The following is a 17,531-nucleotide window of genomic DNA, read 5'->3' as shown; positions in this document are numbered from 1 at the left end:
GACTGGGGCTTGGGAGGACCAATTAAGGTCCTATGAAAGTAACTGTGAGGCTCCCAAAGTGCCCAAAGATCAAGAACCCGATCACAGAGATAAGGACTGGGCTAGATCTATCCAATCTTAGGTGTGCTCAGAGATCCCAATGCTGGGCATGATTGGCCTGCTAGGAAGCTGGCTGTTTCAGGACACATTGTTGGCTCCTTGCTGCCACTCACTCCCTTCTTACTCCTAGTGATCCTCTCCTTGCAGGTGCTCCTGAGCAAAACCTCCCCAATTCATTTGGTTCTTCTTCCTTCAAAGGAAGGAACCCTTCCTTCACAATCCAGTGTGATTTCTAATCTTCCACTTGCCTGTCCCTGGCTTCAAGATTTGGATACAGGCTTGGGACTCACCAACCACATGCAGAGAAGCCCCAGGGCACATAGATGGTTGTGAGGTTGATACCACCATTGGACCCCTTCTTCTGTGTCTCTCCCTAGCAGCATCTCAAAAGACTTCCGGGAGCCCCAACCAAGCACCTGAAATCTAGCCTTGATCCCAAACCCTGTAGGTATTAGAACTTCATAATTCTGCTCTCACCACCCAGTATAACTCACACACCACTTGCGCTCCTATAGGATCCGTCCCCATCCTTGCTCCATCTTGTGGGAAATCTCACCCCTCATGGGTTATTCCACAACCTTGTGGGACCCCCACCCTGTATGATGCCTCAACACCCTCTGGCATCTTGTGGGAATCCTGGCAATCCCTTCCATCCTCCCTCTCCCCTGTAGGATCCTCTACATGCTATCTTTCATCCTTCAGGATCCCTCACTACCCCTCCTCTATTTAGTAGGGCCCCTCACTCTATCAGGATTCGTCCCCTTTACTGTCCATCTTCCATCTGTGATCCATGCTCCACCCTGTAGGAAGAACCCTCAGATCCCATATTTCACATGTTTAAACTCTCGCCCTCACACCCCCACCATGCAGGAACCTATGTTTATTTTGACTCCCCATATTCCCTCCTATCAGACCCTCACCACAGACTCAACTCATCCTCTACACTACCGCTGAGGGTAACATCTAGAGTAAACCTCTCACCCCCATCTTCAGCAGTCCTCTGTCACATAAGGTAACGCTTCACTGGGTCCCAGATCAGAGAACCTGCTGCCTCCGGACTTTCCATGGCTGTAGAGTTCAGCACTCACACAAAGACATACCAAGACACTGCCCAACTGCCTCCTCCCTAGCAAGCTTTCTTGAGGTCATCTCCTCACCTAGGTACACCCTTGTAAGCCCCAGCAGAGACCATTGCTGCAGGCTTACTGCTCCTACCCACACCTGACCTCTGAGACCTGTCTGCATGTTCACACCCAAGGGCCAAACCCACAAGGACTGCTAGTCTATCCCCTCCATGACTACCTGGCTAAGGACACTGCTTTCTGTAGCCCGAGTCAGGAGCGGAGCAGCTTGAGCAAGTCTAGGACTGATAACCATTTGGGAGAGCGTCTTATCTTTTGTCTATGTGATAAACAGCTCTCTGGAGGAGGAGGTGGGGCACAGGCTCACTCCTTGTGAGGCATTCTGGTTGACAAGACACATGGAGTTATGCTGGAGCCCTGGAGCTGAAGGAGCCATGTGGAGACCCCTGCCAGCGCTGAATCTTCAAGACTTTTCACCCACTGGCCTGTGATCTTCCTTCATTCGGCACCATTGCATGTGTTTCATGAGTCTACAGAAGAATTTATGGACCAGTATTGACAGATGGGGTAATATCGGACTTACGGACTTGATCTGAACTGGGCTGGGATGTTTTCTCGATATTCTATTGCTCTTGTATATAAGGTTCCCTCATACACATATGAGTGTCTATGAATTTGTTTCTTTAGTCAACCCAGACTCACTCACACAGTCTATCTTGCAAGGTTCCCTGCTCCTGCTACTTCAGATGCCTGTCAGGAAGGATGTCTGTAAAAAAGACATCTCCCCCTGCCTGGGGGAGACACATGGTGGTCATCGCTGGATCCCTGACAGCCAGAAGCTCCTACTCAAGGTGACAACCAACAGTGAACCCATGACAATGGCATGTCAATGTACTCATAGAGAGAAGACGCTATCAGGGCTTGGAAGTGCCATGGTCCCTTAAAGGAATTCACTGCTGCTTGGGTCAGCAGTGCCCACCCCCTACCCCTTCCCCATCCATGGTCTCCACACCAACTGCAGAAAGAGCCTGGATGGCAAGAGGACAAAGACAGTGTAGGATCCCAGCCTCTAACTGCTCCATTGCCATCTTTCTTTTTTAATTAAAAGGTCATTTTATTGGTGACTCTTACAACTCCTATTACAATCCATATATCAATTGTATCAGGCATATTTGTACATATGTTGTCACCATTCTTTTCTAAACATTTACTTTCTATCTGAGCCCTTGGTATCAGCTCTTTTTTCCCTCCCCTGCCACCCTCATGACCCCTTGATAGATTGTAAATTATTATTTTCATATCTCCCTTCCCCCATGTTTTCTGTTGTTTTCCCCCCTGAAGGGCGTGTGTGTGGTTATGTGTCAATCATTGCAATTGGTTCCCCCTTCCTCCCCTCCTCTACCCACCTTCCCTCTTCCCTCCTGGTATCGCTATTCCTATTCCTTGTCCTGGATTCCATTTGTCATGAGCTCTTGTCCTGTGTACATGCTCCAGTCTAGTCCGAATTGAGAGGTAGCACTGGGGTCATGATAGTGGGGGGTGAGGAAGCCTCAAGGAACCAGAGACACATTGTGTGTTTCATCAGTGCTTTACTGCACCCTGGTTGACTCATCCCTTCCCTGTGACCCATCTGGGGTGGGGTTGGGGGGAAGTTTCCCTGCTGTTTCTAAAAGAGATTCTGTGTGCCCACAGCACAGGGACCTTCCTGAGATGGCATTATTGCACTGACCACAGGAAATCCAAAGTTGGAGGAGAGATGAGGTTTTGCACCCCACTCTCCTGACTGCCCTCCCCCCACATCCCCAGCAACAGCTGCATCCTCTTCCTTCCTTCCTTCCCTCCCCCACTCCCCCATTCCCACCCCCTACCTCATCCCACCACCAGCCCTGTAGCCGCAGCACCCCTCCCTCCAAAAAGCACCCCCAATCCCCACCCAGCTGCTCTCTGGGTTTTGGTTGGGGCAGTCACCATGGTGATAACTGGGACCACAGTGATTGAAGAGGCTACAAAAACCCCAGGTCACTGCCTGACTGCTCTGGCCTATGCCTGGACGCTGCCGGGGTTGGGGCCACCTGGTCACCATCTCCTCCGGGGACCCCTCACCCCTGTGCTGTAGTTCCTCTGGACTGGCTCCTTGGGTGTGCAGCCAGCAAGGTGGGAAAACTAGGATGAGGTGGACATGAGAGCTGGGCAGCCATCTCCACTGCTGTGGTCAGCTAAGGCTGGGAGGACCGGCGAGGAGCCCTGCAACATTCCCGGCCCAGTAACATGTCCTTCCCCATCAGCAGATCCCCAGACACAAGCTGGCGGCTAGGTGAGGGAAGCCTGGGGAACTGCAGGGAGGCATGAGGGCAGAGCAGGATGGTTGATGCGTGGCTGAGCTGGCCACAGGCATCACTGTGACTACGAGTACTTCGATGTCTGGGGCCTGGGAACCAAAATCACCGTCACTTCAGGTAATTAATTTCTGCTTGAGCTTCTCTTCTGCTCTGGGACTTTTTGACATGACCACTGTCTTGGGTGGACATGTGGGATCATGGGCTGCCGGTGATGGGCCCCCAAACCCTGTGTGATGCTTTTCTCTACTGCGGCCAGGGGGGCCTGGTCACTGTCTCTTCAGGTAAATCGGCTTTCTCTCCGCCTCCCTGACTAGTCCAGCCTTCTCTGTCCTGGTGCTGGACAAAGAAAGTTCTGGAGGACCTAGGTCTGTGTGGTGCCTTCTGGGGCTCTTGGGGATGTCTCTGAGGGAATGGGTTTGTGGTTCGGTTCTGCATTCTGCAAAGGACATTGCTTCAGGGACATGGGTTTCACGTTGCTGGGACCTATGGTAGACAGTCACCCTCCCACCCCCACTCCCACCCCGTGTTTTGGGGCATGGAAACCTAAAGCTTTCTGGTTTGGACCTGGTCATAGGGTAGCCAGACACAGTCATAGTTTTTGTACGACCCCTAATGGGCCAGATGGCGATGTGACTACTTTGATTACTGGGGCCAAGGAACCATGGTGACCGTCTCTTCAGGTGAGTCCTCATCATCTCTCTCTCCCACTCAAGAGGATGTAGCTGTGTTTTGAGCCTTATAATAAGAAGTTCCGGGGATAGTTTGGAGGTGTCATGCAGGACACCTTCAGGGACTCACGGTTATAGGGGCAGGGTGCTGAGGTTCCTACCACCTTCTCCTTCTGGACTCTGCAGTCAGGAGTTTCTCAGGGTCTCAGCCATTCTTGGCCCTCACAATACTTCATTTGAGATGGCCCCAAGTCTCCAAAGGCCATGGTCAGATGCCACTTCTTGTTTGGGGTCTCTACCCATTTGTTACATTGTGACAACTGGTTTAACCCATGGGGCCCTGGAATCTTGGTGACTGTCTCCTCAGGTGAGTCTTTGCCCCCTTCCCCACTCAGTGTGGAATTTTTAGGATTGGGGGGCACAGATCTTTCTCACAGAAAGAGGCCAAGGCATTTTGGCTACCAGGAAAGGGAGACGTGCCCTTCTCTCCTCCCGGGATGACTGGCCGGGTGTTTCCTGACCGATCGCTGCTTGTTTGGGGTTTCTGAGGGTTGAACACAACTCTGTGAAAAGGAGGCTTTTGTTCTGGCTGCAAATCCACAGCCCAGAGTCAGGTTGCTCTCTCAGCCCGAGGGTGTAGACAGCAGTGGCCGAGTCATTGTGGGACTCCATTTGGCACTGGCAGAGGGTCCTAGGACAGGGAAGGGGGTGTCAAATGGTGGTCAGCCTCCCTCCGGAGAGTCCAATGGGCACAGATCCCTCTGTGGAGAGTTTTTGTGGGATGGAGAAAGAGATCCCACCACTGTGATTACTACGGTTTAAACTTCTGGGGACAAGGAACCCCAGTCACCGTCTCATCAGGTAAGAATAGCCCTTTGGGGTCTTTGCTTTTTCACTTGTGTTTATGGGGTTTTCTGAGTACTGTGGGGTGACCAGGGGACATGTGCCTCAGTGACTAGCCAGGGGGAGGGAAAAGGGCTGTGGAACGGCTGGGGTTTGGAAGCCACCGTGGTTTCTCTGATGCCTTTTTACATTGTGATCGATGCTGGCCGTATCTGAAAATAAGCCTGTGCTCCTGAAAATGAGGGACACTGAGTCTGGGGTCTGAAGAGTTTGGGGAAGACATAAGGATGAGCCAAGGTAGCAGCTTTTTAAGACAAATAGGGGACTTTTCGTTGTGAAGTCACAGTGTTTGTGGAGAAATGTGAGGACAGCACAATGTCTATAGGACCACAGGGACAATTCACGTAGAGGGCTGAATGGTTTACTGTTTGTTTGTTTGGTTTAAAATTATGAGCTATGTTCTATGCTAGATTTGGACTTAAAGTCCTGTAAGGGCTAGAAAAACTATCATTCCAGTGAGTGAATTCTGCAAAATGGTGTAGTATTTCTCTTGATTGTCTTCCAAAATCTTCTAGGGACCATGTACCCAGTCTGTATGAATAAAACTTTCTTAGGGACCTTTATTTTCTGAGGACAATTTCTATAAGAAAATATTCATTTTTAGAGGTATGCCTACTAAATATTAAAAGAGAGAGTATCTCTGAAGGGACTCCTGGGGAAATGGTCAAGAAAAAGATTACTTAAAACTCGAAGACATTTCTCAAATAGGTTAAAAATGGCAAAATATTTTAAAATCTTTTTTAAAATATCGTTTCATTGGGGGCTGAAATCTCAATTGATAGGGCTACTTGTTCCAGCCAGGAAAAGCAAAAGGTGATAGTGTCATTACTCCTGTATCAAACTCAATTTTAATGCTATCAACCTTTTAAAAGATTAATTGCACATGATGCCAAGAGGACAGTTTTGAGTTGGAGTTAAGATGGCTTCCGAGTGAGGCTGGGACACCTGCAGCAGGTGGCCAGAAACAGGTCCCCCAGGCAGTCTATTTTAGGAAGCAAGAACATATATTTGTTAAATTTTTAGTTCTCAGTTCTGAAGAAGTGGTTTTCCCCGTGGTGGGTAGAGTTCCACTATGACAAACAACACCTGGGCAATTTGCATTTCTAAAATAAGACTCAGAGGTTGATGGAGTGAAGAAGCTAGAGATTTCCTTTTTTAACTTGCTTGAATTTAATTTTTCAGTCTTGACTTCCCAGCTTCTCAACTGTACTCATTCTCAGAGTAAGAAATTACGTAACCAACCATGAATGACTGATGAGTTAATCCATATGACTTTTTAATTCATGACTCTTGCTATTCTTTCAAATGATAATTAATCTCGAGCCATTTGCCAGGATCTGAAAGCAATGGTTTTGCAATAATTGTGTTCCCCTTTTAAGAATTTTGATTTAGCCAATATCCTCTTGGAAATTAAAAATACCTTGATAGTTTTATAAGAGTACCTTCATTCCAGAATTTTAATAAAAATATAAAGATAGATAGCAAGTTTACCAATTCACCTTTTTTTTTTCCCATGTAAACTTCAGGGAGACTGAATATGTTGTACAACCATCTGCAATCCACCTCAATAGTCTTGAAGATAACTCTCCAAGAGTTAATTTCAACAATGCCTTCTTGAATTCAAGATATATATATATACATAATATATGTACCTAATACATACATGAGATATGTCTTGAATAATATTTATATAATAATATTATTGTATATCAATATATAATAAGTTATATACTACATAATAGGCATATAGTACATATGTAGATGCATACATATAACTTTAGGGTGGATTTTAGATGCAGTGCGTACATCTGTGCTGATTTTTTCAGTTACTGTGTTGGAAAAAAGTGAGTCAAGTAGCACAGCAGAAAGGGACTTTTGAACAGAAGACTCAGCACAGAAGTGTAGGTTCTCAGTTTGATCATTGGCCTGGCTCCTTAGTCAAAAGAACATCACCAATGAGATCATGTGAACCGGTACCCTAGTCCTGGCCCTTGGGGTGCAGTCCCTCAGGATTGCCCAGGGCTGGCAAAATGAGCTCATGGCTTTTGCCACCAAAGAACAAACCAGCAATTCATGAACTAGCAGTTTTTAAATGGATTTGGTGGGATGACTCCCTGCCCCAGAGTCTCCGAGAATGTCAAGAGACCAGGCGGCAGAGAAGGTAAGAGAAAAGCAGCCATCGCTGCCACACGGGCTGCTCCTCAGTTCATGTTGATGCTTTATGTTCATATAACAGAAAATCCACCTTTATCTCATTGCTCAGGGGACAAGGGGACTCCGTGTGACTCCATGTCTGACCAGGGTCTGGTCCGCACTTTGCTAACTTCTCCTAAAGCAGTGCTTCTCAACCTTCCTAATGCCGCGACCCTTTAATACAGTTTCTCATGTTGTGGTGACCCCCCCCCCACAACCATAAAATTATTTTTGTTGCTACTTCATAACTATCATTTTGGTACTGTCATGAATTGGGTGACCTCTGTGAAAGGGTCGTTCGACCCCCAAAGGCGTCGCGACCCACAGGTTGAGAACCACTGTCCTAAAGGGTAGTCAGTGGAAAAGTTGGCTGGAGCTGATCTATTGCTTGTGTTGATCATGATGTTTTCAAAATGAAGCACCACTTAAATGGTCTTTATATCTTACAAAAGGATCACTCTTATGTATTCTGAAGTAGTATATGCCTTCTAAAAAACTTTAAGTTGAGAAGCATCTTTTTAAATGGCAAATTCTGTTAAAATTCATCCACTGGTAGCTTTTAATGATGATTTAATATTTTAGCTAGAAATAATCTCATAATAGCCAAGATTTTTGTTGGGTTTTGTTTGTTTGTTTTAGACTCAGAAGGAAGGGGTTTGAGCTAAGGGGTGGGAGAGGCCCTGGGGGGTGAAGGAAAGAGTTCCCTGAGCCTGGATTCTGCTGCTGTCTCTACTTGCCAAAGAGGGGCTTTTTTTTTCCACGGAAGGAATTCTGTCCTTCCATTCTTGTATGCCTTAAAAATATTAACATAAATTTCCAAGAAACAGTTATTGTGACTGAAGGGTGATAGTGCTTTGGAACCCAGGCTGGTTGAACTGAGGCAAGATGTGATTCTCAAGTGGAGATGCCCAGGAGGTGAGGAGAAGCAAGAAGAGGTGCTAGGGAATAACTGACTCTGGGTTGAGCTGGGGTGCCCAGGAAGTGAGCTGGACTAGCTAGGATGAGCTGAGCTGGGCTGAGCTGAACTAAGCTGGACTAGCTAGGATGAGCTGGGTGAGCTGAGCTGGGCTGGCCTGCGCTGCACTGAGCTGAGCTGGGCTGAGCTGGGCTAGGCAGGGCTGAGCTGAATTGAACTGAGCTGACCTAGCTAGGAGGAGCTGGGCTAGCTGAGCTGGGCTGGGCTGGGCTGAGCTGGACTAGCTAGGATGAGCTGGGCTTTCCTGGGCTGAACTGAGCTGGACTAGCTAGGATGAGCAGGGCTAGCTGAGCTGGACTGTCCTGGGCTTCACTGAGTTGAGCTAAGCTGGGCTGAGCTGGACTAGCTAGGATGAGCTGGACTAGCTGTGCTGGGCTGGCCTGGGCTGAGCTGAATTGAACTGAGCTGACCTAGCTAGGATGTGTTGGGCTAGCTGAGCTGGGCTGGCCTGAGCTGAGCTACGCTGGACTAGCTGGGATGAGCTGGACTAGCTAAGCTGAGCTGGGCTGGGCTGAGCTGGACTAGCTAGGATGAGCAGGGCTAGCTGTGCTGGGCTGGCCTGGGCTTCACTGAGCTGAGCTAAGCTGGGCTGAGCTGGACTAGCTAGGATGAGCTGGACTAGCTGTGCTGGGCTGGCCTGGGCTGAGCTGAATTGAACAGAGCTGACCTAGCTAGGATGAGCTGGGCTAGCTGAGCTGGGCTGGGCTGAGCTGGACTAGCTAGGATGAGCTGGGCTTTCCTGGGCTGAACTGAGCTGGACTAGCTGGGCTTGGCTGAACTGGGCTAGCTGAGCTGGGCTACACTGAGCTAAGCTGGACTGAACTGGACTAGCTAGGATGAGCTGGGCTAGCTGAGCTGGGCTGGCCTGGGCTGAGCTGAGCTCAGCTGAGCTGGACTAGCTGATCTGTGCTGGGCTGTGCTGGGCTGTGCTGAGCTGAGCTGAGCTGAGCTGGGCTGGGCTGAGCTGAGTTGGACTAGCTAGAATGGGCTGGGTTTTCTTGGGCTGAACTGAGCTGGAGTAGCTAGGATGAACTGGGCCAGCTGAGCTGGGCTGTCCTGGGCTGCACTGAGCTGAGCTAAGCTGTGCTGAGCTGGACTAGCTAGGATGAGCTGGGCTAGCTTTGCTGGGCTGAGCTGCGCTGGGCTGGGCTGAGCTGGGCTAGGCAGGGCTAAGCTGAATTGAACCTAGCCAACCTAGCTAGGATGAGCTGGGTCCTGGGCTGCGCTGAGCTGGACTAGCTAGGATAAGCTGGGTGATCTCAGCTGGGCTGAACAGAGATAGAGTAGCTAGGATGAGCTGGGCTGGCCTGGGCTGAGCTGAACTAGCTGAGCTGAGTTGGGCTGAGCCTCAGTAGCTAGGATGAGCTGGGTTGAGTTGGACTGGGCTGGAATGAGCTGGACTAGCTAGGATGAGCTGGGCTAGCTGCATGGAGGTAGGCTGAACTGACCTGAGTAGAGCTGGCCTAGCTGTGCTGAGCTGAACACAGCTGGATTGAGCTGAATAGAGCTGCGCTCACTGGGATGAGTTAGGCTAAGCTGAGCTGAGCTGAATCAGGTTGGCCTAACGGGACTCAGCTGGGCTAGCTGAGCTGGGCTGAGGTAGGATCGCTAAAATGAGTTGAGGTGACTGTGCTGAGCCAAGCTATGCTAAATGGGATGAACTAGGCTAGCTAGGATTTGTGGAGCTAGGTGAGCTGTGATGAGCTAAATGAAGCTGGGCTGGGCTGAATGGACCCGGACTCAGCTAGCTGGGTTGAGCTGAAACAAGCAGGGCTGGGCTATGCTGAATCATGGTGGAGTAACCGGGGTGGACTGGGACAGTTGGGTTGGACTTGGCTGGGCTGGGCTGAACTGAGCTGGGCTAGCTGGGATGATTTGAATCAAGCTGGGCTAATTGGGATGAGCTGGATTAGCTGGGCTGGACCCAGATGAGCCGAGCTGAACAGACCTGGGCTGTGTTGAACCAAGCTGAGCCTTTCTGAGCAAAAGTAGGCTGGCTGGGTTTGAGTTGGCTGGGCTGGACTGGGTTGACCTCAGCTTTGCTAAACTGGGCTAAACCAAGCTCTGCTAAGCTATTCTGAGCTGGGTTGATCTAGTTAGGATGATTTGTACTGAGCCAGAATTGCCTGAGCTAAGCTGAGTGAGGCAGACAAAGCTCGACTAGCCGTATAAAACTGGGTTGGGCAGACCTGGGTTTGGTTGGACCAAGCTTGGCTGCGATGGGTTGAGCTCATCTGGGATAAGCTGGTCTGAGCTAGGCTTAGCTGGCTATACGAAACAGCAGAACCATGCAGGGCTGAGTTGAGGTAGCTGCACTGAGCTGTGCTAATCTAAGTTGGGCTGGGCTAGCTAGAGTGGACTGAGCTTGAGTGGGATGAGCTATACTGATCTGGACTTGGCAGGACCAAGCTGGCCTGAGCAGGGCTAGGATAGTGTCCTGAGCTGGGCGAGCAGCACTGAACTGGGCAGAAATGGACTCAGGTGGCCTAGGCTGAGATGAATTGAGCTAAGCATAAAGGGGTGCTGGGATAGGTTGAACTAGCCAGATCTGAGCTGAGCTGGGTTGGGTTGGGCTCTATGAAACTGAGCTGGCTGAAGCTGGGTTGAACCAAGCTTAACTGAGCTGAGTTGAATGGAGTCAGGTTGGATGATGCAGAGTTGAACTGAGCTAAACCAAGTTGAACCACCTGAGCCCAGTTGGGCTGGCTATGACTAGGCTGGGCTGGACTGAGGTTGTCTGTGGTTGGCAAGCTGAATTGAGGTAACTTAAGTGAGCTGAGCTGGGTCCAACCAAGCTTTACTGGGCTGAACAGAGCTGGTAAAAGGAGCCAGTTGAGGTGCTTTGGAGTTCCACTGAACAAATCTAGGCCACATGGGCCCAGTGTGAACAGATCTGGTTGTGCTGCACTATCCTGGATAACACTACTATGCTGACGTGTCTGGGGCTCATGGGATCCCTACAAACTGGGAAGTGCCTGCACAAAGAGGATCCAGGTGGGCTTGATCTCGACTGAGTTGACATGGCTCTGCTCTTTGCTAGCTGCTGCTTGTGGTCTGGTCTAGCACTGTTGCTAAATGTCTGAGAGGGGAAACTGAGAGGCATGCCTGGGGCCCAATTTCTGAGGTGAGGGGCATGCCTTCTCTTCTGGCCTGGTGCCAGGGCAGCACTCCCAGGCAAGGACTAGTGGTGGAGACTGGCAAAACTGTCCATGCCATTCTGCCCCAACAGACAGCGCCACCTCCTTCTCACACATCCTGAGCAAGGTTCCTCAGGATAGACAAGTACACAGGCCCTCCGGTTGGCCACAGCTGGCCAGGACAGGGAAGCACAGAGATCAACTTGGGGGATAGAAAAGGATTGGGTTCACTTGCATTTAAAAAAAAAAGTCTCACCTTTCCCCCATCTCTCTTTTGTCCCCTCTGGGGTCTTTAGCAACCCCCTCGGCTCCAAACCTCTTCCCACTTGTCTCCTGTGGAAGCATCCTGCCCGAGCAAAACACGGTGGCCATGGGCTGCCTTGCACGTGACTTCCTGCCAAGCTCCGTCACCTTCAGCTGGAGATACAAGAACAACACTGATGTCAACGCCCAGAAATGGAAGGCCTTCCCATCCGTCATGCAGGAGGGCACATATTTGGCCAGTTCTCAGTTGCTTCTCCCTTCTGAAGATATCCTCCAGAGCTCTGATGAGTACCTGGTGTGTGCAGCCACGCATCCCCAAGGCAACAAGGAAGTACAGGTGGCCTATCACGGTAAGACGGAGCAGGCTCCCATTTCTCTGTGGGCAGGACAGGGCCATGGCTTCCCCAGCTGGATATCCCTTAACCTCTCTCTGTCTTCACCACAGCGCCTGTGGAAGAGAAGTCCCCCAATGTGAATGTGTATGTCCCATCCCGAGAGTCCTTCTCAGACACCAGCAAGCGGACCTCCAAGCTCATCTGCCAGGCCACAGGCTTCAGTCCCAAGGAGATCTCACTGTCCTGGATCCGAGAGGGGAAGCCAGTGCAGTCTGGCATCAACACAGGAGCAGTGGAGCCGGAGCCCAAAGGGTCTGGGTCATTGACCTACCAGATCACCAGCACAATGACCATCAGCGAGAGCGACTGGCTCAGCCAGCGTGTGTTCACTTGCCACGTGATACACAGGGGGCTGGACTTTATGAAGAATGTGTCCTCTGTGTGCGGACCCAGTGAGTGCACTAACCCTCAGGAGGGGTGTGTGTGGGGAAGGTTTGGAAGTTCAGATCATGCCTGGACCCCAGAATAGCCTCTACTATTATTTGTGTATCAGGATCTCCAGCACACACACACACACACACACACACACACACACACACACATGCACGTGCACATGTCACGCACATGTACAAACACACCACATACACCAAACAGATAGATACACATACCCCAAAGACATACACACAGATATGCAAGCACCAGACAGACACACAGACACACAGACTTTACTATCTCCTCTGCACTGGTCAAGAACAACCCTCCTTGGCAGTGAGGAGGGGGCTCTGGTCACTGTGAGTTTCCCTGTGTCCCTACTCCCACAGGACCCCTATTAAGCATAGTCCACTATTAAGTGCTGGGGAAACGATACCTCCCCAACCTTCTGCCCTACTACATGCTGACCCTAGTCCCTTCTTCAAGCAGGCTCACCATCAACCATGCGGATCTTTACCATCCCCCCTTCCTTTGAGGACATCTTCATTACCAAGTCTGCCAAGTTGACTTGCCTGGTCACAGACCTGGCCACCTACGACAGCCTGAGCATCACTTGGACGCGCCAGAATGGCAAGGTTCTGAAGACCCACACCAACATTTCTGAGAGCTATCCCAATGCCACCTTCAGTGCTCAGGGCGAGACCAACGTCTACGTGGATGACTGGGAGACCGGAGAGAAGTTCACTTGCACCGTCACCCACACCGACCTCCCCTCACCGCTGAAAAAGTCCATTTTCAAGCCTGAGAGTGAGGCCCCTTCCTGTGTGGGATGACAATGTTTGGGGTGGGATAGGTCTCACGGGCCCTTTGGGTCTTGGTTTCCCTGCTCCACTCACTGTCACCTTTTCACCCACAGACGGGGTCAAGCGGGCACCATCTGTCTACCTGACCACACCGACCCGGGAGGAGCTGAGCTTGCGTGAATCTGCCTCCCTCACCTGTCTGGTCAAGGGCTTCTCCCCTGCAGATGCGTTTGTGAGGTGGATGCACAAGGGACAGCCTGTGCCCCGCCATCAGTACATCACCAGTGCCCCAATCCTGGAACCCCAGGCCGTGGACTCCTACTTCCTCTCCAGCATCCTCACAGTGTCTGAGGAGGACTGGAGCGCTGGCGATGTATTCACCTGCGTCGTCGGCCACGAGGCCCTGCCTCACCTGGTGACCGAGAGGAGCGTGGACAAGTCCACCGGTAAACCCTCCCTGTACAACGTGTCCCTGGTGATGTCCGACACAGCCAGCACCTGCTACTGACCACCGGGCTCCCCGCCTCAGCTTGGCCCCGCATGATGACCTTCCGCTTGTGTGTGTGTGCGTGCGCACATGTGTGCATTCCAATTTACCGTGTCCATGTGGCAAAATGTATGTCACAAAAACTAGAAATAAAAATATCAGTTCCAAAGACGTGGATCCTGTGTGAGCACTGCTCACCTGCCTGTGCTGCCCCCGTCCAGCCTTCACCTCCATGCATGATGCCTGCTGGCCTCACAGCCACTGCAGCACTGCCTTCTGGACACCCTCCCCTCCTGCAGCGGACTCCCTCCCCATGAGACCCCGTTCCCTGTTCCTCTGGCAACTTTCCAGGAAGCTAGCCGGCACGGAGCACCGGCAACACACAGAGAGACACACACAAACACAGGCACAAAGAGACAGGGACACGCATGCATAGACTCAAGGACACTGGCATGCCCACGGACAGGCAAAACGGACACAGAAATATTGAGGCACCTTTGTACATACATGGGCATGAACAGACATATGGGACACACAGAGACATGTGCGTGGATGCTGACACTCAGGCACACACAGATACGGACACGTATGGGTTCTGACCTCCTGACGCCTTGCTTACAGCTAGCTTGTTCTTCCACCTCAGCTTCAGGGGGTGAAGGGCGAGTCCCGCTAAGACTCTGGCCAATGCTCCAACCCCCAGTCCAGGGCACAGGAGTCCGAGGCTCTTCATCAGCAATGACCCTTTCGAGATTCATTCTGGCCCAGCTCCTCGGGGAGTCCCTGACCTCTGCTGCATGTCAAGGGGAAGGGAAGAGGTGGCCCTGGATAGGGATGGCTCTCTCAGTGAAGCAGTCCACCCTCCGGCACCCACAGTCTGTGATTACACCCCGGGAGCAGGGGGCCAGGACTTGAAACCCAAGGGCAAAGATTTTATAGAAGACTTCCAGCTTCCACTGAAGGAAGCTGCAGAGAGACCAGTGTTGAATGGCTCTAGGCAGCCTTCTCAGAGTGCTCGTGAGATCCTGAAACGCTGCAAGAGCAGAATGGATCCATGGGGCCAAAGGCATCTGGCTCTTTGGAGACTGGAACTCTATGTGTCCTCAGCCTGTCCCCAGGATGATTCTTGTGGGCCGGGACTATCCTAGCTATCTTTCCCCTTGGCCTCGGGTGAGGAATAACTAGCTGGATGTTCTCCCATTGCATAGGGGAGATGGACACGAGGACAGAGAGGATGCCTGAGGGGGTCCCAGAAGCCACCACTCTCCCCTGGCATCCCCACTCACCCACCCAACAGTGGCTGAGCAGAGCCCTTCCAAACCAGCCTCCCTGACTGTGCTTCCCAAAAGGGCCCAGGACATGTCAGGGGCCTCAACTGAGGCTCAGCCCCTGGTTTTATTGGCCCTCTTTGGCCTTTTAGAACCCTAGGATGGCTGCAGTCCATTTAATTTGACATGGTCAGCTGTTCACCCTGTACCCACCCACATCTACCCATCAGGTGCCAAGGTGATCACAGGTCAAGCCTGGCCAGAGACTTCCAGAGAGATCGGGAGGTGTTTGCCTCAAAAGACAGGCAGAGCACGTGCAGCAGGAGCTTGTGAAGCATGCTCCTTACACGCACACAGTCCCTCGCTAGTAGCACAAACCGCTCTCTGACCAGCACTCTGTCTATCCACTGTCCTCTTGCTTCTGCTTCCGCCACCCTATCATGGGTGCAACCCTGGGGGAGGCTGGGGGCTATGTGGTCCCAGTTCCCTTGTCACAGCTCCTAGCCATGAACCCTGAGCCTTTCAACCCTCTCTGCACTCCAGCCCCTCTCCCCCCGGGACAGGCTCTATTGGGACACTCACGCTGACTCCACCCTGGGCTCCACTCTGAGCTGACCATGCCCTGTGTCCTGTTGTCCTTGCAGTGGGGGAAGTGAATGCTGAGGAGGAGGGCTTCGAGAACCTTTGGGCCATGGCCTCCACCTTCATCGTCCTCTTCCTTCTGAGTCTCTTCTACAGCACCACGGTCACCCTGTTCAAGGTATCCCAGTGAAGGGCTAGCAGGATGGGGTCCTGGCAGAGGAGGTAAAGTTGGGTACCTTGGGAGAGTGAGCAGGAGTGAGCCCATGGATGCACAACCTGACTAGAAGCTTGGAGAGGCAGGGACACTGAGTGCCCAAGACCCTGGAGGGTCAAGATCACGTGGGGTGTGGGAGGAAGGTGTCACCAGGAAGGAGCAGGGGCCCAGCGGCAGCTGAGAGGAGACCTGGGCACATTTAGTGCCGGGATCAGACAGCTCGTTGGCCATAGGCGCCTGCCTCTTGCAACCTGCTGGGTTGTGTCCTTGACTGGGGTTCCAGTGATGGGGGAAGATCTCACACAGTCTTTGTTGTTCACAGGTGAAGTGACCATCAGGTGAAGGATGCTGGAGACATGACATGAGACCAGGCCACCACCACGTGCATTCCGTGGGCATTTGTACCGTGCCCCACCCCCCTTGGCTTTGATCTCTGAGAAACAGGCTTCTTTGTAGACGTGTGTGCTGAACCTAGGGCCACAGAGCTAGTCCCAAGTGCTGCTTTGTTGTGTATGCACTTGTGGCTGTGAAATAAATATGTACATATCCTCCTTAAACTGCCTTCCCGAGCTGTTTCGGTTTAGCCACCTGCCTTTCTTGTCACAAAGAGGAGATGTCAAGAGAGGGCATGTCCCAGTGCAAACTGTGGTGGCAGGTTTCCTGGGGTCGGGTCCACACACGGCCTAACCCAGGGGTCTAAAGCCTGTTTTAAGATGATGGAAGAAAAACGGCTGGGCTGGAGGGAACTCCAGGGCCAGTGTCTAAAATAAAATCAAAACAGAGGGTTGGGCTTCACCCTCTGTGGGATCTTTCTATGGGATGCTCTCCACAGTCTTCTGCTCACTGAATGGTTCCCCCTGTGTGGGCAGTTAGCACATCTTCTTCACTGTGTGGTCCTGCTTAATGGGTAGCCCTTGCCTGGTGCCCTCCCCTCACTCTGACCCTTATCATGCATGGTTGGTACTGGGTTGTCCCTTTTCTTTTCAAGGCAGCCCTCTCCCCGTGGTTCTCTCTGTCACTTGTTGTACGGCCCTCACCATGTGTTCATTCTTTTCTGGGGTTTCACAGTGTGGGCCACTCATGATGGGCCTTTACTTTGGGGGTCTCTGTCCCTGAGGCACTCTGTGTGCTCTTCGCTATGTGGCAACTCATCACGAGCCTTTACCTCGTAGTCCCTGTCTAGGCAGTCCTCACTGGTTCTCATACACCCTCAAGTGTGGACACACACACACACACACCACACGTACTCTTTTCTGTGACACTCACCCCATGGTCATCCTCCATACGACCCTCACTCTGTCGTCATGTTCCTCAGGATCTTCACTGCACTGCACTTTCCTCACAGACCCTCTCTGTGTGACCCTCATGGTTTAGTCACTGGCCATTGGCCCCCACTTCTATCACTCATCATCTGTAACTCACTGCATATTTTCACTCGTGGGTGGTCTCTGTGTGTCAGTAGCTATCTGGCCCTCACTCATGTGGCCATTCTTTGTGTGATTCTACCTGTATGTCACTCATTTCATGGCATGCTACTTACATGTGGCCTGTACCGTGTGTTTCTTGCTATTTAGTCCCACTGCAGGTCACTCACCGCATGGCCCCTAATGTGTTACTTGCTATAGAGTCACTTACCATATGGTCACTCCCCACATGGTGCTAGCTGGCTGGTCCCCACTTGTCCCATCTCAACTAGCCCTTGTAGCCTGTGGTGTGTGCCTAAACAAGGTGATGGGTATGGGTGTTTTGGTC

General features: G+C 51.5%; 1 gene segment (V, D, J or C); it reads left to right on the top strand.

Moving 5' to 3' along the window:
- Nucleotides 1-4,161: 4,161 nt before the first annotated feature.
- Nucleotides 4,162-16,336, top strand: LOC115869804. The segment is given in 7 exon segments: nt 4,162-4,200; nt 11,694-12,011; nt 12,107-12,448; nt 12,918-13,235; nt 13,345-13,677; nt 15,628-15,743; nt 16,102-16,336. Coding segments are annotated over 7 exon segments (1,455 nt in total).
- Nucleotides 16,337-17,531: the final 1,195 nt, after the last annotated feature.

The sequence above is a fragment of the Echinops telfairi genome, unplaced genomic scaffold (genome assembly GCF_000313985.2).
Source record: "Echinops telfairi isolate 266 unplaced genomic scaffold, ASM31398v2 ScPeMD7_52;HRSCAF=179, whole genome shotgun sequence".
NCBI classification, from domain to species: domain Eukaryota; kingdom Metazoa; phylum Chordata; class Mammalia; order Afrosoricida; family Tenrecidae; genus Echinops; species Echinops telfairi.
The sequence above is the reverse complement of the archived record's forward strand: the minus strand, read 5'-3'. Positions and strand labels throughout refer to the sequence as shown.